At 41.2% G+C, this 27,916-nt stretch overlaps 1 protein-coding gene across 1 annotated transcript; it reads right to left on the reverse strand.

Moving 5' to 3' along the window:
• Positions 1-1,441: 1,441 nt before the first annotated feature.
• On the reverse strand, positions 1,442-27,108 carry SYCP2L (synaptonemal complex protein 2 like). The gene is made up of 32 exons (XM_051610249.1): positions 27,073-27,108; positions 25,766-25,790; positions 24,629-24,714; positions 24,417-24,505; positions 24,270-24,304; positions 23,387-23,529; positions 22,898-22,950; positions 22,506-22,551; positions 21,636-21,728; positions 21,495-21,555; positions 20,920-21,068; positions 19,981-20,041; positions 18,121-18,239; positions 17,618-17,687; positions 17,407-17,452; positions 16,723-16,768; positions 15,598-15,662; positions 13,714-13,762; positions 12,646-12,701; positions 11,970-12,024; positions 11,272-11,428; positions 10,173-10,222; positions 8,907-9,003; positions 8,432-8,523; positions 8,205-8,268; positions 6,345-6,470; positions 5,508-5,632; positions 4,794-4,888; positions 3,329-3,428; positions 3,188-3,246; positions 2,733-2,802; positions 1,442-1,501 (listed from the first exon to the last, which is right to left on the reverse strand). The coding sequence occupies exons 1-32, from the start codon at positions 27,106-27,108 to the stop codon at positions 1,442-1,444; spliced, it is 2,478 nt and encodes an 825-aa protein (XP_051466209.1).
• Between the last annotated feature and the right edge of the window lie 808 nt (positions 27,109-27,916).

A 27,916-nucleotide genomic window follows, 5' to 3' on the forward strand; every position in this document is an offset into this window, starting at 1 on the left:
TTACAGCTTCATCTCCCAAAAGACACAACCATATTTGGCTGAGACTGGACAGACCAACAGGAGAATGCAGCTTATTCAAGTCACCAGGGCCAGCCCTCAAAGAAAAAACACGAGGTAGTGAATGTGAAAACACAGCTTCAGCCCTTCACATTGTGAATAGCAGAGAGCAGACTACTGTGTCTGAAGCTTTGTTAATCAGGGATTATATGTGTTCTCTTCATGGATGTAGGTGGAGTCCAGCATCATGCCAACTCCAGTCAGAGCTACTTAAGCTAAAGGAACAAGTATAATCTCCAGAAAATTACTATGATGGCAACAGCAGCTTCTCACTGTTCTCTGCACTGGCACTACCCTGCATGACCTTCTCAAGAAAGAAGAGTTTCCACCCCCCCAGAAGACATTCAGTAGTGAAACAAACCCTGGAAGAAGTTTACTTTTGTCATGAAGGTATATTGTGTGCAGGGAATGATTCTCTACTCCAACCCACGCAGCAATCTGAGGCTGCTTTTGTAGCAGAAGTAGATAGAAACACAGAGCTTGGAAACATGCTGTGTTCCACCAAATTCATTAAGATGCACTAGCACGTGTGAGGTCTGCCACAGCATTAAAGGCAGTTTGCAAAGAGCAACTATCATTTAGGGAACCATGTCAAAGCAGAAAACTGTTTAAATAGAATGCTGCTCACTTTCAAGAGACCTTTGATGCTAGTTTATTTAGTCCTAACATTGTTCACTGTACTTTGAACTCTCCTAGAAGCCAAGAGTCACTGGTTTAAACAAATATTTTCTCCAGCTTCTCTTGCCATTTTCTCTGCCATGCTCAAAGTTTATTGCCATCAAGAGTCTTCACAGTTCAGTTCACCATCAGGCATAGGTTCAATATCCAGTAGATTCCCCTGCCATTCCACCTCTACAACCCAGCATTGGGTTGCTCTTGTTTCAGGCTAGCATTTCCCACAGTCCTGCACATACACAAGAGGAGCTACCTCTAATACACCCCATGCAGGGTATACAGGGTTCTAGAGTACCTTTCCAGGCATGCACAATGTATCAATTCTGAAGGAATAAGGAGACTGTTATCCTATGCAAACATTTCACTTGGAATAAATCATTAAATGTTTTTATATTTGGTAAAGGTGTTGGCAGAATAATCAAAGAAAGCCAGTATATGCGTCAGTTTGGTGGCCAAATCATTATATTTAATTCAATTTATCTTTGACATTTAACTGACCCATCTTGCAATTTTGCAGAAAAATTCTTATGAACACAGGGGTTAAAACTGAACAACTCAGCAGCGTGTATGGTTTTTCAGCAAAAAAGGTTCAGCATCAACATTATTTTCCTCTCCATTTAAAATAAATTAACATTCATTTACGGTCCTGTCGTCTTTATGCTGCATAAGGTGCTCATATGTTAAGAGCTCTAATCAATTCAGGGGTTTGCTAGTCAGAAGGAACAATGAACACATTGTTTTCTACAACCTTCTTCATTGGCTGTTCATACTGCAAGGAAGGGAAAAAGATAATGGAAAACATTTCAGAAATTTATAAAAATTTTGCTGTTACATAAGAAACTGTAAAGATCCTAGAAGTACATTTAGATTCAGCTTTCAATGTTCAAGCTCCCACCCTACCACCAGGTGCTGCAGGATGAGCAGCTCCCATGATACAACTGCTGCTTCCTCAATCTTGCCCTTCTTTAATAGCATCCTTCATCAGGAGCACCTTTGGTAAGAGAAAGGCCTATGTCACTGAGCAATTTAGTGCTCCTAGAGGAAATGTTTTCCTCTAGAAAGGCTCAGGATATCAGCTTTAACAGCTCAGGGAAACAAGCCCTTGTTTTTTGCCATTTCTAAAATCCCAGGCCCAGTCTACTACCGTGACCACAGACATCACTGTCCCTTCAACACAAGGAGCTTTCTTCAGCTCCATGCAGTGCAAACACAGCATCACATACACCATAGTAATCGCACAAGTCTTATAACAGGAATGCTAAACCACCAAAGCCACCAGGGTCTGTGCAAAAAAGCTGAAAGAGGAGCAGCAGCAAATATACATGTTCATGTGAAGGGGTGGCAAGAGGAAACAAGCATTTTATCCAAGTTAAGAGTATTCAGCTTAACCTACGACTTAAAACAAGGGCATAGAATGTTTGATAACTTAAACAGAGTACTTCACTGGGATCCAAGGCAAATAAATATTTTTTTCTTTAGAAATCAAGCCTGGAGGCATCAAGGCTAGATGTTCAAGGCTAGATATTGTCAGACCAAAAAAGCAGAAGAGAGAAAGCATGCAAGGTAGTGTTAGGCTGCAGAGCTCCTAGCTACAGAATGGCATGGATGCACATCCCCAAGGGCAAGTAGGACAAATTGATGGAAGACAACAGTATTAAGGGTCATTAGCTACACAGAAATCAGCCTCTGGATGAAGGAATCCCTTAGATACAAACCCAGGAAAAGCATCACTACCCTGATGGTCTTTGTCCTTACCTTCCTTCTTATGGAAGTGCTTTTTGACCACTTTCACTAGTCCCTAGCAGGACAAACACTGCTTTCTCAATGCTTTCCATGCATCAGTACTGGGGGTCCTCTTGGGAACCAGCCCTACACATCAGCTAAACAGAAGTTTCCCCTCCCACGGCTTCAGTTTCATCTTTTTCACTTCCAACACTTCTGAGTCAGACCACAGCTCAGAGCCCACCACCCATACAGAGCTGCCCATGTACAGCACATACCGTTGTGTCCTGGATACTGTCAGAAAAACTCTTTGCTGATTCACCCAAGGCTGAGTCAACAGACTGAATTCTGGAAGAAAAGTGAGCTTGGCCAGTTTGTGAAGTGTTAGTACTTACTGATGAAACTTGAACAGAAGCATTTACCAATAAAAATGAACCTCAGAATTCCCCCTTTTGCAGCTTTTTTGCCCAGCATTTGTACCAACATTATCTTTTATATATGGGAAAGGATCATCTCCTCCCACCACCTCTGACCTGAGGGTATATCTTATTCCAGATCCTGACACAGGTCTCATGGTACATGCCTGTCCTGCACAGTTTCCCATGCGGAGAGTCCCTCATTGCACCCCAGTCCCTACTCAAAACCCTCACAAGGCTGCAAAGGCTCCATAAGTGTTCACTGAGTGGAGATGTCATACTGGCTTCAGAATACTGAACAGCTGGCAGAGACGTACCTTTCTTTTTGCTGTTTGCAGAAAGAACTCAGTTTGAGGAACTGTGCATTCCAGAATTCCTGTAAAGAGTCCCAAATAGAACCCCCATTACTTGGGCAGGAGAGTACCTCCATGGACTGGCACACAAGAAGTTGTACACACCACTGCGTCCTTCTCCATGTTTGCCAAGACTTGATTTTCCTTCTCAAGACTGGCAAGCTCTTCAACAACAATCTTCTGGAAGGTCTCTAGCTTATTTAGCCTAGCAATGGCAAACAGAAACAAGTCTGACACTTTGATGTGCAGTTACGCAAGGCAGATGACACCAAGCCTGCCTTTAGGCAGAAGCAAGTGCCCTTGCTGAAAAACATAGGGCATTTTTTTTCTCAGGTATGTCACAGAGCAAGTGAATATCTGTACCAGGTCAAACTGAAGATTAATTTAACTAAACAACCTGTCCCAGACAGCAGGCAGTAACAGAGGCCCAGGACAGAGCATACAAGAGGGTTCTCCAGTGCTGAGGACACCACCCTTGGTACAAATAACCTCTGATGGGTTTTCCTACCATGGGCTTGATATACACATATGGTCTTGCCACAAGTTAGCAGTAATTTCTAAATCTTAACCAACAACACCTTTATTTACTTGGGTTTGTCACTCTTCCCTCCAGCAGTGGGATGCCAAGCTACCATCTGGTGGTTACTTTAGAAACTACCTTTGTGGTGTAGGACAGATTTGACACAGCTGTCTCCAGCAACCCTGCTGCTCTGGTTGGCTCCAGGTTACCTAGCTCATAACATCAAAGCATGGCAGCAGCTCACCACCATCAGCTCCTCTTCCACCGCAAAACATTCCCTAGTTTTGTTTTTGGAATGAACTTCTCCATGTACCGTAACAACAAGCAAATTCTGTTCATAGAGATCCTAATGATACCAGGGATTTTGCACTTCAAAGGCTATTATTTCATACTACATTTGTTCTAAATCCTACAAACTGAACAATGAGTAGTTACCAAGATCTGATAGACTTACTCATGTTTCAGGCTGTGCCTGTGTTTTGCTTATAACAAATCCAAAACTATTATAATTGACTCTTTTTTTTTAAATTTAGCTGCTAACAAATGTGACAACCCATAAAGCAAAATAACCTGCTTAAAGTGCCATCTGGTGAGTACCTGTAAGGTCCACTAACCAGTATTTGTTTCATGCACATGGAAAAAAAAAATCTGTGGAAATGGGTCTATAACAGACCCCTTACTTCTCCCTGACTTAAGTAAATCAGAATCGGGCTTCTTTCTTGGAACATGAATTAGAAGCTGCTAAGTATAACAAGAGGGTTTTAAAACAAGTTTGTGAATATTGATGACAATCAGAAGACAATCTAAGGACTGTTTATCAACTGCTCCTATCTCAAGCTCTCCTCTTATAGGAAAAGCAGGATAAATCACAGCATCTATATTTCTGAAACTCTTTTTAGAGAAAAGGAAGAGACACACCAGCTGTTTTGCCTTATCAACCATAATGAGTGCAGTAACTTACCATCAGGTTCACTTACAAAGAGGCGTTTCTTTTCATATTAAAATTTATGCCAAGCTGAAGTTGTTTTCAGCCAGCAGCAGACAGCTTACCTGCACTCATGTATCTGGTTCAACAAGGCAGACACATTCTTCTCCGAAGTCCTCAGTGTGTTCTGGGTGGCAATCTCCATCTTTTTGTACCGGGACTAACCACAGGAAGCTCCATTAGGGATGAGCAATGGACCAAGCCAAAATCTACAAGTCGAGTTTGCAGGACCTTTCCTTGGAATGCAAATCCCTCCACGGCTGCCTTTCAGCTTAGTGGAAACCATCCTAAGCCAACTTTAAACTGAAGTGGGATGACATATAGGTACTGCAAATCTGAGCTGGTTTTGTTCAACCGCACTAGTTACATCAACAGATGTCTATGCAACCCATGCAACTTCAGGTCAAGGTTGTGTGTGACCTGAAGACATGAACTTCACTTATACTCCAACACACTTAATTGCACAAAACCAGGTCTTTGTCAGCAACATTTCAGACAAGTATTCATACAAACTATATTCATTCTAATCACAACTGATTTGTAAATGCAATCACCTCTGACCTTAATTCAAGGACTAGTGCTAAAAATTTAGGGTGAGCATCTAATACCAACTTAAAAAACAATCATAATTGCACAATAGAAAGTGCTGTTCCAGCACAAATCTCCTCTTGGGCACAAAATACATATATTTTTACCAATTCCCCTGATTAAAACAGGTAATTCAATTTACTATGAGAAAATGCCACTCATGACGCACGTGTTAAGAAAGTGCACATTACCCAGAACAATTTCTTTAGTTGGCCAATAAAGCTTTCAAATGCAGCAGTCACCCCTGAATCACTGAAGTCTTCATGCAGCATATTGGAAAAAGAAGCATCATTCACATTTTCTTGCATTTCCTGACCTAGGAGAAAGCATATACCTGGTTAGTACCATGCTGGAGGGCTTATGGAATATAAACTCTGGTGCTACTGAAGGGTTCATCGTTTGTGTGAACGGCAACATTTTCTAAAAGGCTGGAATCTGAATCTTGCTCTTCCAGAGCAAGCAGGAAGGAAACTGCCTCAAAATGCATTGAGGAACACCTGTTGGAAAGCAGCATGGAAGAGGCACAATACTAACCAAAAGAAAAAGCAACGTACTTATAGATAATGAGACAAAAGAACAACAACAACAAAAAAATCAGGCTACTGTTCTCTTGTCTTCTACTTATTCATTGCAAGTGAAGCCTAACCCCTTTCTGTTCAGAGCTAGCAGAGATTTGCTGCTACTTCATCCATTATCTGCTTGCTTTTCTCAGTTTGTTTGTTGGGGTTTTTTTGTTTAATAACTCTGGTCAATCACTATTCAGAAAGACTGGAAAGTGCTGGCATAATTGAGCAGTTCCCCAAGTGCATTGTGGTTAGGGAACCTAAATTCCCTTATTCACACCTCTACTTATGTGGTATCCAGCAGCAGTGCCATAATACATGCCTTCTGCTACATTTTGAGTTTTGTAGAAGATATCCTCCTTATGGATACCTCTCTTCAAGCTTTCATGTGACTATGAGTTCTACTACCAAAATAAGAAATGCTGAAACCATTTAAACACTTGATAACTGCCAACCTGATTTTACCTGTTTGGATCTCCTCTTCCTTCTCTGCTGAATCAGAAAGTTTCCTTTGTTTATAGTCAGAAGACAGATGATTTGTTTCCAAAGTGGAAAATTTAGGCTTTTTCAAGGCAGTGCCATTTAACATTTCTAGAAAGAGAACAGATGTTTCAGAACAGAACTACTCTTCTGCACAAGGTACACAGTGACACCTATCAGCTACTCTAACAAAAACCACCGCTGGAATTGCCAATCCTGCCGAAAAGCAGGCAACTTCATTTTAGTACCTGGCATCACACTTACAGGACAGAATAAGACTTCACCAGCAAGTCACTTCCCTTGCAAAAGTGGGCAACTCACTGCCTAGTGCTATGCAGATAACCGGGAAGCTATACATGTCTTTAAGATGGAGACCTTCCTTTCTTGCCCCATTATTCTAACTAGAAAGAGAACTCTTGTCCGGCTTCTTTCCCTTTTCTTTTGCAGCCCCAATTCACAAACTGTCTATGCTCATTTGCTCCTAAGTTAATTTCAGCTGCTGCTTAAAATACAAATAATGCATAAATACACAGGAGAGAGAAGAACTATTCACACCCATAATAGCATTCTTTTTCACAGCTTCACTAGAGTTGCTGTACAATTACTTTTAACCCAGGAAAACCCTCAGGAATACGATGAGGGAAGCTGCTGCAGCCCATATTTTAAGGAAAACTTGAAAATAATAACAATAATAACAACAATAATAATAAATAATCCTTTTTTTCTCACTGTTCACTTTTCTGAGCTCAATGAGGTGTCTGTGTTTGACCAGCTACCTCTCTGGAGACTCCAGAAGGCAGGAAGGGGGTGGAGGCTGGGACAAGGGGGACCACAAGATGCAGAAGCAGATTAAGGGTTCACGGAGCAAGTGTTCAAATACAGTCATATGTGACATTTTTTAACCTAATGCTACTTCTACCTTCACATGGTATCAACTCCTCTCTAACTGCACAGGAACTACTGATGAAATCCTCAGGACTTATCTTCCTTCAAAATTAAGTAGATGTGTTTTTGTGGTGAAAGTATATTCTGCAAGTGCTGGACAGGTAAGAGACATATTGGAAACATGAGCATAGCCAGAAAACAAGCAAGGGGACACTTTTTTCTGAGACCAAACTTTCTGTGACTCAGTTCATAGTCAGAATAACAACTTCAAGACAGTCTGTCTCAGAATGACATCAGCATCAGGAATATCAGGACAAAAGCAGCCCATTGTTGCTCAACTTTCTTGAAGTTCAGTTGTTTCCAGTAACAGAGACTGTTCTACAGTTTTGAATTGGTTTGTGCAAGCTCTGTTTCATTAAAGTCCTTAAATGCCACTTCACTAAAAAAGCTACAGCAGTAATACATGTCATCACTTACCAAATGCTTATAATGAAGGTCTACATCTATGTTCCTAGATGTGAAGAAAGTCAATGACTTTCAGAGATGTTTTCTGGTTGTTTTGTTGTGGTTTTTTTTGTTTTTTAATCAAGTCGCACTGCACTTTCAAACCACTAAAAGCTAGCTTTCAGGTTTCTTTTAGTTATTTCATGTGTTTTCTCTTGGGTCACCGGGTTTGCAAATCCCCAGCTCTTAATAGCTACACTAGTAGTTCCCCTGTGATCAAGGACAGGATTTAAGAGCTAGTGATGAACTCAGGAATGTATATTAAAAGCATCTTGCCATAGCCTGTCATGATACACAACACAGAAACAGAAGATTTTTCCTACGCAAGAAGTACCCTTCAGATATATATATATATATAAATCTCAGTGCTTACTTGCCTTTGGAAAACACAACAACTCCATCAACAACCCTTTCTACTATGTAAACAGCTCTTCCATGTTATTGAGACTAACAAACCTGAGTCCTTCCGCTTAAAACTTTGTTCTTCTCTTGACCCTTTGCCAGATGCATCGGGAAACTTCTAGGGAGAGAAGGAAAATCCAGTAAGAAGGCACCCACCCGGCACTGCAGACAAGCTGGTCAGGGGCTTGTCTAGCTATAGGAAGCCAAGGGACATGGTGCACTGATTTTAGACGAGTAGCAGGACAGCAGATTAGGAGGAGTTCAAGTGCTGCACACTGCACCTGTGTAGCTTTCTCCTCATCACTGGAATAGTCCTTGGCAGATGCATCAAGTAACAGTGGCTCCCCTGTGGGGTCCTCTGAGAGCGTTTCATCTGTGCAAGAAATCAGCCAAACAACACAGGCCATAGAGGTTGAATGCTGTATCAACTAGAAACCTCAATGTAATGATATATGTAGAGAAACCAGAAACCACCGCCCTCTCTTTTATCTCCTCACGCAAGGAAGACACAGTGACTCATAGTGCAAAGCCTGTTTTATTTCTGGCCACCAGTTAATTCCTTCACCTCTCATTAGCCTCAGCTAACGTTATTCCTCCTCAAGAGATTTTATCTACAAACAAAAGCCAGCCCTAGTAGCCATCACAAGGCATATCAAAAGGCAGAAAGAAGAAAATGTGAAGGACAAAACCGAAAAGTAAACCCCACACCCGCAAGCATCACAACAATTTTTCTAATGCACTGGAGAAAAGAAATACCAGCTAGATCCATTGTAGGTACATCATCTCCCTTGGAACTAGATGTGCTTTTTTTCCTTTGCATCTCCTTTTGAGCCTTTTGCTTTGACGCTCCCTGCTAAAACAAAACCAATTCCAAGTCTGTATTTTATTTTAGCATTATTAAAGAAATAGGGGTTTAGGTTTTCGTTTGTGTTTTGGTTTTTGGGTTTTTTTGTTGGTTTTTGGGTTTTTTGTTTTGGGGGGTTGTTTCAGTAGGTTTTTTTTGTTTGGTTGGTTGGGGTTTTTTTTGGGGGGGTTGTTTTTTAAACACAGAAAGCAGAAATACAGTTGAAATATACCTCACATGCTGATAGCTCTAACACTGAAGGAGAAATGCAATGAACATGCAAGTTCTCCCTTTAGCTATTAGAAGTGTTTTACAAGCAGAATCAAAACATTTTAGTCAAGAGGAAACAAGAAAGGTTTTCAGGGGAAAGTAAAAAGCTTTTGATGCAACTACCAGCTTTGGAGAGTTTTCCCCAAAACTTCCTGTATGTGCAAGAAGACCCTTCCAAAAACTTCATATGCAGCACTCCACAGCTGGGCCCTGGAAAAGTCTGGCATTGCTAAGCTATGTTTTATTTCACTTGATGTATGATTGGTCCTGTAATTCCCCCATCAGTATATAATCCATGGTCAATTTTCCCAGAGTTAGAGATGAAAATGGAGAAGGACAGGACATGAACCAGGACTCAGTGTGAGCACAGGACTTGGAGCAAAAGCCCTGAAAAATTGCCAGCAAAAAGCAGAGGGGAACACAAGCTTTCCCAAGGCATCAGCTGCAAGACAGGGCAGAAGATGACATGAGGGCACAACCTCATAGGACCCAACTGGCATTTCTACACATTTGGATAGGCAGCTCTAGCTCTTGGCATACCACTGGAGTCAAATACCTTCCTGATGGAGCCACAGCCATGTCAGCCAAGGCAGGTGGCAAGCCAAGCATGCCAAATTCCTGCCCAATTTTCCACCAATCACAGGTAAACATTTTCATTTTAGAACAACCTGTTTACAGGTAGTTTCTATGAAGTTTCACTTGCCTTCCTAAGACTTCCTTGTTCTCCAAGTCTCTAGGAGGCCAACACAGCTTCAGCAACACTTTGCACAAAAATTTGTCCCTTGGAATATTTCAGAAGACAGACGACACTAGTATATTTAATATTTATATAATTCCCACTCATTTGTATATCTCTTGCATACCTAATGTTTTCAAATCTGAGGCACCAAGGATTGACAGCTCCTTACCTTCTTTGTCTGGTAATCACTGCCGCTACTTGCAGAAGACACTGGAAGTACTGGAAAGAGAAAAGTTTACCTGGTTACTGAGAAGGTAACTACATGCCTTACCCACCTAAAGTTTGCACTGCAGCTAGATAATCCAGTTTGAGTTTGATTTTCTAGACATCTACAAAAGAAAGCTTCATAACACTTGCAACAAGCTTCAAAAATCCTTCCTAACAAAGTTTCTGAATGGTGCAAATACAAGCAACCCACAGTGTCTAGGCTCAGCAGCTTGTCAAACCCTAGCCAGGGCATATGGGCTGGTACTGGACTGATAACAACAACTCCCATGGAAACACAGTATAAAGCATAATTTCTCCCTCAAGTGCTTTTCCATCCTGAGAGAAGCCAACAGCTACCTGAGCAAGGCTCATTCTCCATGAGAGTGACAGAGACATTCCGATTTATTCAGGGCGATTTAGTTTTAATTTAGAGGTCCCAGCAGATGACACCATCATGGAGTACAGCCACGGGGGAGGTTTGCTGTTGGTGAGGCCTGAGCAGCGGATGCTGTCAGAGATTACCACACCTGATTTTGTAAATCAATCTGAGGACAATAGGCCTGTCAGTGTATAACTAGGGGAGCAGGGTGCCACAGTCTTCAAGCCACGTGGTTTTTCAAGGTTTACCCACCATGTCAATTGTATTTCTGGAGAGATGAGGAGTGGCAAGTTGTAGGGAGGAGGTGTGGCAGCTCCAGAGATTATTTTCCTTCTCTTGCATTCTAGAGCACCAACTCAGCCTTCAGCAAAGCAACCCTGGGCTCTCCAGACCCCTTATACAGAGGGCTGTACAAACATATTTAGGTGCCAAATTTCCACCCGAAGTTTGAACCCCAGTACATTCACTGGAAGGAAGAGGGTGGGAGCCTCGTTCTTTGAGCACAAGGTTGCACAATGGACACCCTCCACAGGTCACCTCTCATTGCCAGCCTTGAGCCTGCTCTCTCCCACTCAGTTTAGAACTTGGCCAAATCTTCCTTCTCAAACCATTGTCAGCCATTTCCTTATCTGCAGCATAATACATCACACACAGCTAAGTGTCAACAGAGGACCAAGTTTACCTTTTAATTTACTTCGCACCCTTCGTTTTTTTTTAGTATAGTCGAGAGATTTTGACAATGATGGTTTCTGAGAGTCAAGAATCCAGCTTTTTTCACTCTGACCAGTGCTTGTATTTTCATTGTTGCTTTCAGAGAAGAGGTGTTTCCTGTAGTTGGACTAAAGACACTGTTAAGACTGAGCCCTGCTCAGTCAGGTCCCTCTGTCCACCTAGAAGCCCTTCAACCATTCCCCTTCCTTTACTTCCAAATTATTCAATTTCTTCCTCCCCACACTCGAAGTATTTCAAGCTGTAAATTCTGCCAAGACAGCAACAGTTAACTGTGGAACCAGCAGTATAAAAGCACCAGGAGGCTGATGCTTGCCCCTGGCTGACACGGGACTTACAGCATCCTCCATCCCCATCTTCCCCTCCCTCCTTCATCCAGATAAAAACCCTCTCACAAAGAGGAAAGCCTCCCACGTTGCAGCCAAGAGCACAGGGAGAAAAAAAAAAAAGAACACATTCACTTGCTGGTTTGGCAGTCTGGGTACATCCTGAGCACGGCTTTCACTAGCAACAAGCAGACCGTTTTGAGGCTCCCAGGCTCATGTTCCTCCACATCTGTGCTGGATAATCCTTAAACACTTCAGCCTATTTAAAGGTGCAACCAATTTGTACAGGTGGATACACACAGCAATCAAAGCACACATGACCTACCATTCTTCTCTCACTCTTGTTTGATTCCTTATTCTTCTCTCCCATTTCATAATTCCTGCCAAGTAACCCACAGAGACCCAAATTAGACCAGAAGATGCCACGACAGCACATCATAACAGAGCAGAAGGGCCGCAGTCAAATAGCAATGGCAGGGCTCCTTAACAGAACAGCAGGACCACTGAGTTATTAATGCACAATCATTAGCCAAGATTTTCTCTTTTTTTTTTGGTTGGATTCTGAAAGTAACAATCAGGGATACCTGAAATTCAGCACCTTCTGAAAGAAAAATTAGGCTACATACTGAAAGGCAGCAAGTCCCTGTCAGCTTTCTGTAACTGGAGGTGTCCAAGGAAAGGTGGAGGACTTAAGCATTTTGCAAAAATTAAATCAGTAAGATAGGCGTATGAGGAGGGAAGGGGGACATTTAAGAGTTACAAGTCCTGTTATTGTTGAAGCAGGCAGCAGTCATTGTTTCCTCTAATTGTTTTTATATTCTCAGGTACTGTATAAATATTAGTATTGATAACATCCACAGATACTGTGGCAGTGAAGCAGGAACTATTTTATTAGAAATATCATACAGTCTTTTGGATCCAAACTTAAAACAGTCTAGACAATGAGAACTCTTCTTTCATAGACCAAAGTGTTCATAAATGGTGCATGCATAATCCTGTACCTCTGATTTTGTGAGGAAATTTTCTGGCCAAGAATCTTTCCTTTGGCTTCAGTGACCTGAAACAGAGGCAGGTATTTGTCCTGAAGTTCAATTACTCTTTAAAATAGTCTACAAAATTAAAATGTATCAGGCCTCAAAAAGAATAAAGAAGGAATGGATTACGGGTCCAACATGGAAATTCAGCCTCTTCAATGGAGTGGGATTTGCTGGTTGAAATGATCATAAATTATAATAAATATTTGTCTTCTTAAACGTACTTTTTTTTCCCCTTGGTTTATGAATAACGCTCATTTTAAGCAATAACATTAGAAGAAATGTAATTTTAAGCACTAACACTGCTAGTGGCAGTGTGCTGTTAAGTACAGGGCTCAGTACCTGGACAACCTCGGGACAGGGCGGGTGGGACACAGGGCAGGGTAGCATCAAGCAGGGTTTTAGGCTGACACCCAGTGGCAGTAGCGAGGACTGGACCGTGTCCCGTTTGTAACAGAAATTCGGGTTATTCCATTAAGCACCCATTGTCTCTGAATTAAAAGGCAGCAGTGACAGCACCTGCACCAGGGAAGAGGCTGAAAGCCAAAGAGTTTGTGTATGGTGGAACCATCTTGACAGAAGCCATCAGATGCAAGTTTTCAGCTCCCTGGAAAAACCTGTATTGGTCAAAATTTCAAAGCAGAGTGACTTATGTTTACTTCTTTTCTCTAACAGTCCACAAATATAAGCCAAGCTGAATTTTCAACAAAAGTTTTGCGATTACTGGCTTTAGACAGGGATTCCCAACATGGCAAGTGTGTCTTAAAATGGATTTCATTCTCTTTTGGTTTAGCCTAGGAGTGCAAAGCAAAAGATGCTCAGCAATCTGCTTTCAAATTCAGTAAAATGCAAACAGCTGTTGGCCTTCAATCATGAAGATAACCCATAGCCTCACTCAGGCAACCACTCAAATTCCTGTTGCAGTTGGCTTTATCACAAAGATTCCACCACAAGATTCAAGAAGTGATGAACACGCTCCCTACCCCAAAAAAACATGCCTATGTGCAGCACCACACCCGGCAGTCTCAACTTTACCATTTCATGACTTGCAGAGTCCGAGTTTTCAAAGTCAAAGATTTCCTTCCTGTGAGAAAACAAATGTGGCAGTAACACAGAATTGTGAAGAATCACTTCATGAAGGACTTGGGGAGAGGGGCATGTAACATGTCGGTTTCCACCCTCCTCCCCTATGAACTCTGTTACACAGTAAACATTCAGATAACCTATATGCCTAGCCAGGGGGTTTTCGGAAAGAAGGAAGGAAGGAAGGAAGGAAGGAAGGAAGGAAGGAAGGAAGGAAGGAAGGAAGGAAGGAAGGAAGGAAGGAAGGAAGGAAGGAAGGAAGGAAGGAAGGAAGGAAGGAAGGAAGGAAGGAAGGAAGGAAGGAAGGAAGGAAGGAAGGAAGGAAGGAAGGAAGGAAGGAAGGAAGGAAGGAAGGAAGGAAGGAAGGAAGGAAGGAAGGAAGGAAGGAAGGAAGGAAGGAAGGAAGGAAGGAAGGAAGGAAGGAAGGAAGGAAGGAAGGAAGGAAGGAAGGAAGGAAGGAAGGAAGGAAGGAAGGAAGGAAGGAAGGAAAATTGTTCCTTTCCTACTTAGTCACTATGGTTGTCTGTCTTGGTTTTCACTCTTTCAATTGTAAATTTTTAATTTTAAGAGAAATATTCAGAAGATACAAGTTAGCCTATCCCTGATTATGTAGTAGACATTTCATTCCCACATCACCAATAGTCCTATGGATGAAAAGATAATTTCAGAAACATTTAAGAGGAGAAAAAAAAAAATCTATTTAGTTCCCTTTTGAAAGCTAACGTTTGACGTTTGCTCTCAAATCACTTCTCTGTATACATCTAGACTTCACGTATTTCCACATTTAAACTTAACTGTATTCTTTATTTCTTTCTCCAAATCGTAACTACTAAAAAAACCTACAATTACTGCTGAACATATAGTATACTGTCCCCTTATTACTACTTAAAGAGTAGGAAGACTAAAGAACTGAGCTAAAACTCGTTAAAGCTTCTTCAAGGTAAGAAACCGCTCATTTTCAGGTGTAGCGCTAGAGGGAGCAGAATGACCGAAGTAAGACCTCTTTCTCCATCTCCAACTTCTACAGTTCTACTGTGTTTTGCTGCATCAAGTTATTTGATCTTAAAACTCAGAACTTGTAGTAATGACAAAGATTTGCATCATTATTTTTCACCCCACTCTTTTGTACCGGCAATTTAAATAATTTGGTTTGTTGGTTTGATTTTCAAAGCTAGGAGTCAGCAGACTGAAACATGATGCCCAAGGAAGCCCTGGAATAGCCAGAACTGCAGCAGGGATCCTCAGGTACAGTTCCTTTACTCTCTTGCCCAGCAACACACATCAACTTGCACACAACACTCGGCAGAAAGCACAGGAGGAGGGTGCAACAAGACAGGTTTTATGGCCCTCAAACCCTTGAGTGCTTCTGCCCATGGTGCTACAAGCTTCGACGATGAGCACATGTGCACAAGCCAGAGTGGGGGATAAACTCAGAAAGAGACAATGCTGAGACTCAAGAACATGAGATATCAAAAAACTTGGGACAATATGAGAAGAAGCTTAAGTGCTTGTGAATGAGGCTGCTCATCACTTAACTCACTGGAGGATTATAGGATTACAGCTGTGTGAGGAAAAAGGGAAAAGACAACGTGACATAGTGTCACAGAGGTGAAGGCATTTCTGGTAGACCAGACTTATCTTCTGAAGTCTTTATTGCTTTGCAAAGGTTCACATTGAAACTGTTGTGACTCTTCATAGCCTTCTACTTCTTTCACCATCCGTTCTGCTGAGATAGCCCACCCTGTGAGCACTCCCTTCCCCCCCCCCATTAGTGCTAGACATCTAAAGTCACCTAGTACACCATCCCTGCATGGGCAAAGAGCTCATGTCTCATACCTGCCTTCAGTCCTCTGCTTGGCCAGACTTGTTTTTCTCCTTCTCTTTACTGAGGTGACACCTTTCTGAAAAGAAAAGAGTTACAGAATCTAAAATCACAATATGCCAAGTTATCTCCTCATCCCAGAGCCTGCTAAAAGCAGAGATAGGATGTGCCAAGAAACTTCATTCTACTTGAATGCAACAACTGTCCAAGTGCAACTGTTTCTTGCAGTTCTTCCCTGCTGTAAAGTGTGGGGCTCCCCACGCTGAAACTAGGGCACCAAAGGGGTGAGAATAGAGAAAGAAGTAGCTCAAAATCTTTCAATTAACATGTTACAAAACTTTTGAACTGTCAATTAAGAAATAGTTTTTTAAAAAAAAAAAATCTAAAGACTAGTACCTGGAAATATAAACCCAAGAATAAGTATAAAGTGTGATTTCTTATATATTTAAGTACCTATTCTGAGTTAAAATTATTACATGGGGAATTTAAATTCTCATGTAGTGGATAGATTCTTTTTTATATATATACCTGGACATATCAATAGAAATTGGAAGTGCTCAAGTTGTGAAAGGAAGCACAACTACAGATGGGTCTTGGTTACTTGTTAATTTACCTGGGTTACAAGATCCTGTGCCAGGAGTAGAGACAGATCTATTGTGGGAGGATGAGATTATCTGAGTTTTAACTATTAGAGCTCAGTTACTAAACTGAATAAATATGTCTGTAGATCTCCAAGCCTTACTTTCTTTCAGGAATCCAGCCTTTGCATTCGCTGACTGCACCCAAGACTTGTGAAATGCAAGTTTGTCCCCCACAGAACCGGGTTGGCTGCCCACATGCTTGTGGTCCTGGGCACAAGCACAGCACCCTGCTCCAGGGATATATACACTGAATAAACTCAGCTGAGCTAGAATTACTTGACTGGGCCACACTAGGAATGAGGTTGGCAGCTGTCACCTCTGCACCTCACTCTTGGTGCTAAATGGCCCATTACATCAGGAGTGATGCTACAGGGGCTCAGAACATCACTCAAGGGCAGGAGTGAGTTAAGCCATCCTAGCTTCCTTCTGCAGCTCCACCAGAGCACCTCTTCCCTGCTCCATGTCTCTTCACTTAAGTGAGCCTTGAGGCAAACATACCTTTGGTGTTGACTTTTCCATGGGTGACTCTTCTAGGCGCTTCTCACTAGGGACAACACAACATATGAGGGGAACATAGTGCTAAGGGGCCGTTTCATTAAAGCCCAGAGAGTCAGTTTGTGAAGTACTATGGAAAAAAACAACCTTGCACCAATTAACAATAAAGCAGCAGTTCAGAAGGTGTGTAGGGAAGAAAGCAAATCAATAATTCTACAGAACTCTGACTCATTAACTATAAAAAAAAAATGCTATCCTGCAAAGATCTGAAAGAAGGTTATTACTAAAGCCAAGGTGAATTCAAGTTCACATGAACTTCCACAAAAATAGTGGTCTTCATTTTGAATAGCTACATATCTGGTAAGCTCTGGTTACACCACTGAAGTTAAACACTCTATCACAGCTATATGCTCATCTTGTATTTGGCTTAAATCAAGAATGAGAGAAAAAGTCCTGCTAAAATGGCAGCCAAGCCAGTAATCAAAGATCACCATTTTGCAACTCCAAAGTGCTGTAACTCTGGGCAACCAGCCTTGCTAGCCGGGCTACCAAAACAGAATTTTTTTTTCATTTAATAATTAATAGAATAAACCTCAAAATCACATGCATGAAAACCCCAGGGGAGGGAAAAGAAGAAACAAAACCAGAAAAACCCACCTTGCAGCTTTTTGTCTGCAAGACACTCACCTAGGCTTAGCTTTCTTCCTTGGAGATGGAGTTTTGGACTTCTTCTCTGAAGGAGGCAAGGAAACTACAGCTTCATCCTTGGAGCTACTATTAAACACTTTATCTGCTTTTGCTGTAAGGTCCACAAAAGCAGAACCTTCACCATGTCACCTGGGTGACACTTAACTGGGTCAGACTTAAGGAACTGAAGGGAGCCATGCCTGACCTGAGCCTTGGTTGACATCATCCACCTCAGTCTCCTGGCTCACTCTAATCACGGTCATGCCAGAGTTAACAAGCCTCTGCTTGGAGACATGAAACCATGAGCATTCATATGACCAATAAAGAAGTGGAAGTATTTTTAGGAACAGAGATTTTCAGTGCTGGCCTGTGGCAACAGCTGGATAACAGGTTCATCGTTAGTCACATATAAAAACATTTCAGGTTGCACATAAGCAATGCTATGAGCTTCTCATGAAGACCATCCCACTCTCCCCTTATAAGGGGACAAAAACATTCGTATTTCTTTTTAAAGCAGTTTTGCCAAAATTGCAGCTCTGCAGGCGAGTGTTTGGTCGACTTCTCACCCATATAGGACAGGGTTTGAAAATTGTTGGATCTAGGTACAAACTCATTTTCTTTGAAAGAAGGTTTTAACCACACCTATAAAAAAAGCAGACTAGAGGAGGAGAAAAAAGGGCACAAGGACTGTTTCAACATTCAATAAACACTTACTGATGCAGTGTCTGTTAACTGTTGGCTGTGCTGAGAGGCTAAGTTGTCTGATAGAGAATCCGTGTTTTCCAAGTTTGAAGGATCTTTCCTGCCCTGTGAATTAGTGGACTCTGGTATCACTGCAGAACAGCAATGAGGTGAGAATGTTGTTGTGGGAAGTGAACACACAATTTTCCGTTCCATTATTATATACAGTAGTAAAAGCATAACAGTACAACTTGTTAGGCATGAATACATAAAGATCTTGTGTAACAGAACAAAAAAACCCAAACATCTCCAAATTACCTAGTGCAGAACTGCAATAATATATAAATTGCATCTTCAGCCTACCCCTCCTAAGCCCCTCATACTATATCAGTATATGTGAGTTTATCATCATACTGCTACCTTTACTCTTAGCTCTAGAAGACACGGAACAACCCTTTGTGCCTGTCTAAAAAAAAAAAGCTAAGTGGAATCTTCCACCATCTCTATTTCCCTCCATTAAACCTCCACCAGGCACTGCAGAAGTTGTTTCACTACAGGGGAACTAACTCGTGCCCTTTATACTTCTCGATTGCTTCAAGTAGCAGTGCCCACCTTGTACCTCTGTGTGTGTTTCACAGTGGACACTGATGAAGGAACTTCTCCCTCACCTGCACCTTCAGAATCTGAATTACTTCCATTCTAGCTCATTCTGGGTTGTAACTGAAGGAAAATGGGAAAGGCTACTAAAGAAGTTACTGTCTCAAAAATCTAGAGCTGGAAGTAGCACTTTTGGGGGTTCACCTGGGAGGTATCTGAACTGTACAGTAAATAAATAGTAAAAACTTGATTTAAAATGGGCACAGAATAATATTTGGATATGCCCAACTCAAAGAAATACCAAGTACTGGCTGTAGGCTGGTGAGAACAAAGAATTAATGGCTAATCCCAGATTCAGCTAGAAGTCTTGCCTACCATATGGCACACAGCTACCTTTCTCTAGTTGGGGCACAGAGACAGCCCTTGCAGCACAAGGTATTTCTGGCAGTGCCCACCATGTCTCTGCAGATGGCAACTGGTCACCCCTCTCAGAGAGGAGCTGAGCTGCTGCTGCCCATCAGTCTCTACAAACAGGCAGCACAGGTGCGTGTTTCTGCTTCCTCCTCTGCACTTCCACAACAGCCCCGCTGACATCTGCAGGGGACCATCCATCCTCTTTGCGTGGGGTAACAGAACCAGAGTGCACCATTTTCTATCATGTCACATTGTTGGAAAGGAACAGAAGTCACCTCCCTGCAGGGAGCCTAGGTAGAGGCTGCCCCACCACACACACCCCCGCTGCTCAGGTGAGAGTGCATAAAGCACCAAGGTGCAGGCGCTGATCCATCAGAGGACCCGTGTTTTCATGGGTACACAGATGCCATCGCCCCCTCCTGTGGCTGCCCCACAGGCACCTGCAGAGCACTGCCAAACCAGGAGCCATGCATGCTGCAAGTGAGGGAGGGTAGATGCTGTGCATCCCACTGCACTGCAGGTGGAGAATCACTACTGCATACTCTTTGCATGTCAGAGGTCTGCCAGCAGCTGAGATGCGCCTTGCTAGGCTACCTGCCAGCACACTGATCCACCTTCTGTGAGCTGTTCCCCTGCCCATGTGGTGTCAGCAGGACACTGGCACAGTGCCCCATTCTCCCTCCCTGAGCTAGAGGGACTCTGTGTCCACCAGAAACATCAGTTACCAAACCCATGAGATACAAACTGTAGAACACTGATCTTGGCAGTTGCTTTTTTTTTTTTTTTTTAAATGTGGTTACCTGCAAGCTGTGGATTGCAAGTGAAGACACCAATTTTAAACCTGAACAATTTAAATTTCATAAAATATTTTTTTTTAATCACCTGCTTCATTCTGCCTGGCTTGCTTCCCATCATGAACAGACTCCTCTTCAGCCATATTTATCTGTTGATGTGAATTAATCTCATCTGAGAGTGACCTCACAAGAGGTAGAATCTTTAGCAAAGTCAGCTGCTTAATAACAAAACTAACAGTTGTTAATCACCAGCAAAAAATTGTTGGCAAATGATTAGGTACTAGTTGAGTTTATCATTTGGAAAGGTCTCAGCTCCTGGAAGGATAAATAACAGCCACTATGCTATAGTTATTTACTGTCATATAAGGTTGTCTGCAAACCTCACAGTCTGGAGATGAATCACAAGCATGAAAAAATTACACTTAACATTTAGCCCCAAAAAACCCACACACATCCCTCATGTTTTTACACTAACTTCTAAAAAAAAAAAAAGAAAAAAAAAGCTTTAAAAGTGCTCTACTTTTTATCTAGAAAGACCACCTACAAAGTCAATCTATAATTTGTGTCTTGCAGCATCCCTTTTCTCTTTTTCAGGCTCTCATGTTTCAAGTTGCTCACCCTGTGCAATGTAGTGCTTTAAGCTGGTATGAGAACATGTCTATACTTCAAGTTATGGTATTTAATTACATAGATTTTGTTTCCTACTTCAGAAACTCAGCAGAAGTAATCGTATCACACTGAGTTAATATACCAGTTTAACCTTTCTAGCTTCTAAATAATGAATTTGAGTCCCTCAAAACTTCTTTGCTGCAGTCCCTAGTCTCTCCTTCAAGTCAAAACTAAGACCATCTATAAGGAGAGTCACAAGTCCTCAAGGGGAAGACAGATACATAATAGACAGATGAAAAAAGGAAACCTCTCAAAAAAAAAACAACAAACACCAGAAAACCCATATACATTGGGAAAAACACTCAACATGAAGTAAAATATAGTTTAGAAAAGAAAAAAACTCACATTAAGAGCTTACCATCATTTTTTCATCTCCCAGAACTTTTCTGAGTATACTTAAGATTTCAAACTCAGCACTGAAAAATATTTTTATTTTTGTTGCTACTATTTTGTTAAAAGTAGCAGGAATCTTCATGTAAATTTTAACAATCTTCTCTCCATTATTCTCTGCATTTAAAAAAAAAGCAAACAACTTTACACTGTTTTAGACCAAGATGTTCAGTCTACCACCCCAAAAACATCTGAATAACTGTTTAGGCTTTTTAAAAAATACTACCTTTTACATCTTGCCCACACATTTCCAATTGCTATGTTCACCCATTATTTTCTCATTGATCTAGATTGTTACACTATTCCTTAATGCATGTATAAAACTGACCCCTTGACATGTCCTGCTTGGGTAGGGAGGGTGGGTCCTTGTGCCAGATGGGCCCCAGACAGTCAAACAAGTAGAGCTGGTGCAAGGCAACCACAAAGTGCAGCACAGGGAGAAGGGAAGACAGAGGGGCTGTCTTCAGCGATAGTGATTTTAGGCTGGATACCTGTGTCTTGTGGATCCACCGCCAAAGAATAATTCTCTTTGGAAATCCTTACCCTTCAGGCTGTAACCACTGACTGCTTCTTCTGACAGCCTCACCGAGTCCCAAAGAGCACCCTTTGAAAAACAAAGCCACCACATCAGAAGAACTAAGCAAGCATTAGGCTAACTCAAGGTGACATGGGCTTTACTGTTACCTCATTACTGTCCACATAGAAAGTCACACTCTGGCTGCCAGTGTTGAAGTCAATCCAGAACTTCTCCAGCTTCTCATCAGATGGCTTCTTCACCTGGGGAAACACAACAGTAGTGCTGCCCTTCCCAGAAAGGTCCCACAACTGCTGTCTAATTCATCGTTTTCTTTAACAAGACAAAATCAGAAGTTGTCCTAGACGTATGCCTACCTTACAGAAAAAAAGAGTTGGGACCAACATGCCAGGTGCCAGCCTGCTACTCACCCAACCATGCCTTCAATGTCAGATGTGGCTCTACATCAGCCAAGGGCAAGGCAATGCACAAACACTTGCATGTTTGGGGCAGGAAAGAGTCTGTGAAAGTTTTCTGTGTTTCTGAGCACTTGAAATAAGCAGCAACAGTGGAACTGGCTTCCAGTGCCTTGGTTTTGATTTGATACAACTGTCAAGGACAGTGCCACAAATACATTTACTTAAAGACTAGTAAAGCAACCTGCAGGATCTGTAACTGCAACTGCCACCTCTTCTACACAGGGGCATCAGGCTAAACTTGTTTTCTGGTCACAGGAATCGGTTGTCTTGTCCTTCTGTTTCCTTTTACAGATGCCTCTGTCATCACCATGAAGAGAAGTGCTGTGCTGCCTCTATCACTTGGCTGATACAAAAGCCAACTCAGCAGCAGTAGGTTGGGAACTAAGTGACAAATAAGCAAACTTTCCATCTACAGTAGAAGGTTACACTCTACTCTCCAGAAAATTAAGCTGATAACAAATAGGAAGGGAAAAAAAAAAACCCAAACATGTAACTACAGAAAGTAACACTTTCACAGTAATAACACAGTAGAGAAGTTGTTGCAGTGTTAGGGACTATTACCTCATTCATGTCAGCAAAAGCAGATATGCAAGGAAATGAGTAGACTCTGGAAGAAAAACAGACTTCACATGACACATTCAGCATCAGAGTCCAAGTTTATGAAAGAAAAATGACTAAGATTGGCCACTAATCACATTTTTCAAAACCCATTAATAACCCCTTGAAGTAAATTAAGCTTGGAGAAGCTTAGAGAATATTTTAGTAGTGATGCATTGTCTTAATTTATTTTACTTTCAAAAGAACCATTACAATCAATAAAATCTCCTTCTTAAGAACCTGATTATTCAAATGTGATGTAATTTTTGACATACTCCAAAGTAAGTTTACAATCCTAGTTTTTTCTCTCTGCAGTAAATGACAGCACCAGTTTATTCTGTTGCTTCACATCTTACCTTCTTTTATCGCCAAGCCTTTCGTTTAGCTGGTTAAGAAATTTTCTGCAGTCCTTCAAGGCAAATGGCAACTGATTAAACATGAGGCTACATTTCCTTTGTACAGAGTTACTCTAGTAGAATGTGTAAATTCAACTCCAGTTATAAGCTTTTAACTACTCAGTGTGATGCCAAAGGCCACTGGGGAAGAAACACTCAAGTCACTACAAATGGCTGGACCTAACTTATGACCAGCAAGTCTCCAAATACAAACTGAATAAATTATTTATGGTTTAGAAATAAAATAACTTAGAAATAAAAGCTATCTTAACAATATCCCATTTTGTATTTGCCAGAAAAAAAAAAAACCCACACCATCCACAAATAACTGTGTATTTATAAAACCAGTTCTGCAGAGACTTCTTACAAGGACATCCTGATTGAATTCAACCAAAACTAGCCCCTATACAGTCTTGTCAAGTATGTTGTTTTCAAAATAAGGACCCTCACCGTCTCAAATTCTCTATCCTTGATCTCTTTGAAAGCTTCAGCAAGATAGTTATCTTCAAACCAGTGGTGAACAAGGTCATCCCTCCATTTTTTCGTCATTAACCTACAAAGTGCTTCTGAAAGGGCAACCTGAAGGTCATAGTCTATGTGATAAACATAAGCACAGGATAAATATCACCCCCCAGCATAAGAGATGGTTACAGCATTTCTACTCTTGCACTTATATATGACATGGTTGTATTCCTCAGCTAGCTTCAGGTTGACTCAGGAGAAGAGCTGAGGGTAGGAGCCAAGAGTTAGCCCCAGGCATCCTCAGCTCCCCTGGCTCAGCGAGGTAGAGGTGCCAAATGCCGCCAACTGCGACACACGCGTGTGTTGGGAAATGTTCTTGGCGATCAGGGAGGGGATAAGAGCAAAGCCTCGTCACTAACTAGGATTAAGTTACATTTCACATATCATGGTAGTGACCTAGAAAGCCTTATTTCTAGGAGAAAACAAAAAAGATTTCTCTCAAGAGGCTATAAACCTCATCAACTGAGTTTGTTGATATCACAGCAAAGTAGTCAAAATTTATTTTGTGAAGACTGACAGCATACTTTGTAGACACATAAAACTGATCCAATAAGTCAGTTTTCTACATAAGTCACTTTAACGTTTCTCATTAGATAATATGAATTACTAATACTAACCACAAAGAACTAATACATCATTGCATCTAACAATTTTATTCAAATTTTCTTAAAGTATCATCTGATTTTCCTCCCCAAAAATTAACTCTTGACAAGCAAATAATGTAAACTATAATGCATCTATAATAAATGTGCAGATGAAGTAAAGCTGAAGAACCCCAGCTTCATAAGAATAACCACTAAATACTTCTTACCACCAACCTCCAGTATAGTTTTTGCAAGGTCTTTCCTGAAACAACATAATGCAAAGAATTAAAGTGGAAATAACTAACTCTTCATGCAGGAAAATGTTTAGCTACATTTCAGCTCCATGTTTAGGAACGGGAAGGAAAAACACTTACGTGAGGGAGCACATCTCCTCAGACAAAGGGAATTTCTTTCTCTCCTCCCTTGGGACACTGTCAAGTATAGAGTTGAGAGTCCTCAAAGCCTTTGCCCCCACAGAGGAGGGGGCAGAACAAGAAGGAAAGAATTTTTCACATTTTTAATCTAATTACACACACTTGGACGTGCATGCATCTGTATTTTTTTTTTCTCCTAGTAAGAATCTCACCTCCTGCCGCAGAGTGTAGCAAATATTTTCTTCTGTCACCAGATTCCCCAGTTCAGGCAAAAATAAATTCACCAGCTCTTTCTTCCCTAAAAAAAAAAAAACAAAAAAACAAAAAAAAACCACAAATTTGACAGGTCACAGCTAGCAAGGAGCTAGTCTCCATATAAAGAAACAACTACAGTTTGTTGTGTTGAAGGAGTAAAAATATCCCAGATGGGGATTAATTTCAAAACAAAACTTCTAACCATCTAAACCCAGACAGAAAATGGAACTGGTAACTTCTCTGTGTAAAAAAAAAAAAACCAAACAAAACAACAAAAAACAACTCCAGATATTTGAACTGCTGACCTGGTTAACTATTTAAATAGGTACAGAAAGGAAAAGCTAGTTACTAACCATGACAGATAAATCCATAATAACCAGCTTTTGGCAATTCAACAGAGCAAACCACTAGAGTATTATCCACAAGATGCTAGTGCCTGCTCATGTACCACTGGAATAAGCTACAAGGATTAATAAAATCAAGTTACCCAGTCCACAATGTAATGCTTCTTTTTCACATGACTCTTGAGCCTGGCAGTCTGAGCAGACAGGTATCTGCCCTTTCTGAAAGCAGCTGCTCCCCTGCCCTTATGGAAAGCCAGCTGCAGCCATTGACAAAATCTTGTTGATTAAATAAATGAGACACAGATAGACAACCCTCCACCTAGTTAGGATGGCTGAAGGAGTCACCATGTTGCTCTGTGGAGGTGGTTGCCTTCAGCAAGTAACATCTAAAGACACTAGGAAGAGATGTGCAGGAGCAGACTTTCTAGCCTCAAGACTTTTCAGAAGCAGCACTTTGGCCTAGTGAAATACTTCATGCCAACCATTTAAGCTAGGTACCACAGCTAGCTATTATTTTTCCAGCATATCCTAGACTAGCAAAGAGAAACAGCAAAAGGTTTTGCACTTCAATGTAAATACTAATGAAAGTTAACTGAAGGGAAATTAGCAGCAGAATTTAAAGAAAACAGTGCAGAGGGGGAGGCAGGGAGTGGAGGAAAAAGAAAGGGTATTGAGTTCAAGCAGAATTAAGAAATGTGCTCCCAATACCAAGATTTAGAACATCAAGGAATGAAAAAAAACAACACTGACCTTCATTACTACACTTGCAAATCACCTGATGGAAAAAGAAAGCCTTCATTAACACACCACAACCCAAGAACTGCAGTGAGCAAAGTGCCAAGGTGCTCATGCCCTCCCCCCACCCCCCATCACACCTTTCAGGGGCTATGATAGCACAAAATATTACTGGACTCCCATCAGGACAAGCAGTGCCACCTGATCCAGGTTTATCACGTACAGCCACTCCAATCATACAGGCTGGCATTATGCAGGAAAGGTAAAGGAAGCAAAGAACCCACTTCCCCAGGGATCCCAGCAGCACCCAAGAGTGTCTTCAGGTTCCCTGGACAACCTGCATCATGGCTTCACTTTGCTAATTTTATTGCATATATGGGCCTATGTAAAAACACACTTTATATTGACACAGTACAGTACTAGTTATCATAACATATGATATCTGAAGAGTGCTAAAGTCCATTAAAGAAAATTTAAAATATTTTTTAAAACCCACAGCACTTAATCCTTCACAGTGAAAGAGCATGGAAAAAATGGACCAGGAAAGAAAAAAAATCAAGTTTAGCCAAGTATATTATTTATAGAGCATTTAATATAATTTCAATGCGGTTAGTAGAGAAAGAGAAAAAAAATTTCTTTTTCTCTCAGTTCTCCTAAAAAGAGTAATTAGTATTCAAATAAATTCTGATGCACAAAGTTCCAGTAAACTATAAACAAGATTGGGAGAACCAGCTTGGAGAAAGAAGCTAAAAGCATTCTTCCTGCTGAAAATTTACATCACTAGGCCTCCAATATATTTAAAGTTATAAATATCAAAAATAGAAACCTAAATGAGAATTGCAAGAAGTTCAGATTATTCTTTAAAAGTAAATCAGCTGTTTCAAATATCATAGGAACAAATCTCTACAACCACCTTGGCAAACTCATAACGTGCAGCTCAGGGGTGGTAATTTGGGTTTTTTAACAAGGGCTCAGCACAAAAATCTTTTATTTACAAAATGCATGAGAACCTCTTGCATGTTTTCCTGCAAACACAAACACTCGTCTTTGTCTTTGAGAAGGAAAAATGCTGCAGGCCTGTGCAACACTCGGGCAGCTTCTCCCAGGTGCAGCAAATCTCTGCCTAACGCCAGCCCAGAGCAGGCTCCTGGGCACCGCCCATCCCCACCACCTGAGCTGTGTACCAGGCTCAGTCCTAGGGCACAAGGTCTACAGAACTATTTTTTAATTTTTATTTTTTTTTTACCAGAAAACTCTTTGTGAACAATGACTTTCCTATCCAACAGAGGCAACCTGTCTGCTCCCTTAATGCACATACGTACCAATGCAGAGTCAAAGAAGTCTTCAAAAAGTAACATCAAAAATTTATTCTCATTTGAGTTGATGACGATCACAAATGCTCTTGCTCTTTCAAACCAAGATACCAGGTAAAAGTTAAAAGAAACAGTTAAAACCTGAACAAAAGAATTAGTAATTCTTACACTAGATACATCTGCAGGAAACCTTACACAAATAGGTTAAGTCCTTGAACTTCAGAGTCATATACTGTATCAAAAGCTATACAGCATTAAGTAGTTCACTTTTTTTCTAGAAGAACATGAAGAGTGTCACACTCACACCCACTCACCAGGACTCATTCCCCTGCTTCTTTCCCTAGCCCTCCTTTTTCCTCTCAAGACACCCAGTCTTGGAGCTTAGGACCTGGCTGACACAATAAAACAGTACTGGTGGAATTGTGACTCCTCTGAAAGTTTCTAGAGGACATCAACTCAGAGTGAAATAATGTAAAAATGTGTCAAGCTTTTTGGAAGTCCTTATTTTAATACTTCATCTTAAAACACATTGCATGTCATTACACATCTATGACCAACCAGAAATCTATGCTTCACTAGATGTACAGAACTCAAGTTGTTAAAACTTATTAATAACCTCTCCATACAGGATTTTTTAGCAACTGTATCCCTGAAAAGCATAATTACAAGGAAAGTGACTGAGGACTCCTTGGCACAACTCTGCTCACAGAGAGCAGGTGTTAATTGTTCCCTCCTAGCTACACTAGATCTGGGTATTACTTCTCTTAGGTACCAAGTGCATTTCTGATACTACAAGTATTATCAGCTGAAATCAGTATTGTGCCATTGGCAGATAAAATACAACTGCAGATTA

The sequence above is a fragment of the Apus apus genome, chromosome 2, assembly GCF_020740795.1.
Source record: "Apus apus isolate bApuApu2 chromosome 2, bApuApu2.pri.cur, whole genome shotgun sequence".
Taxonomy (NCBI): domain Eukaryota; kingdom Metazoa; phylum Chordata; class Aves; order Apodiformes; family Apodidae; genus Apus; species Apus apus.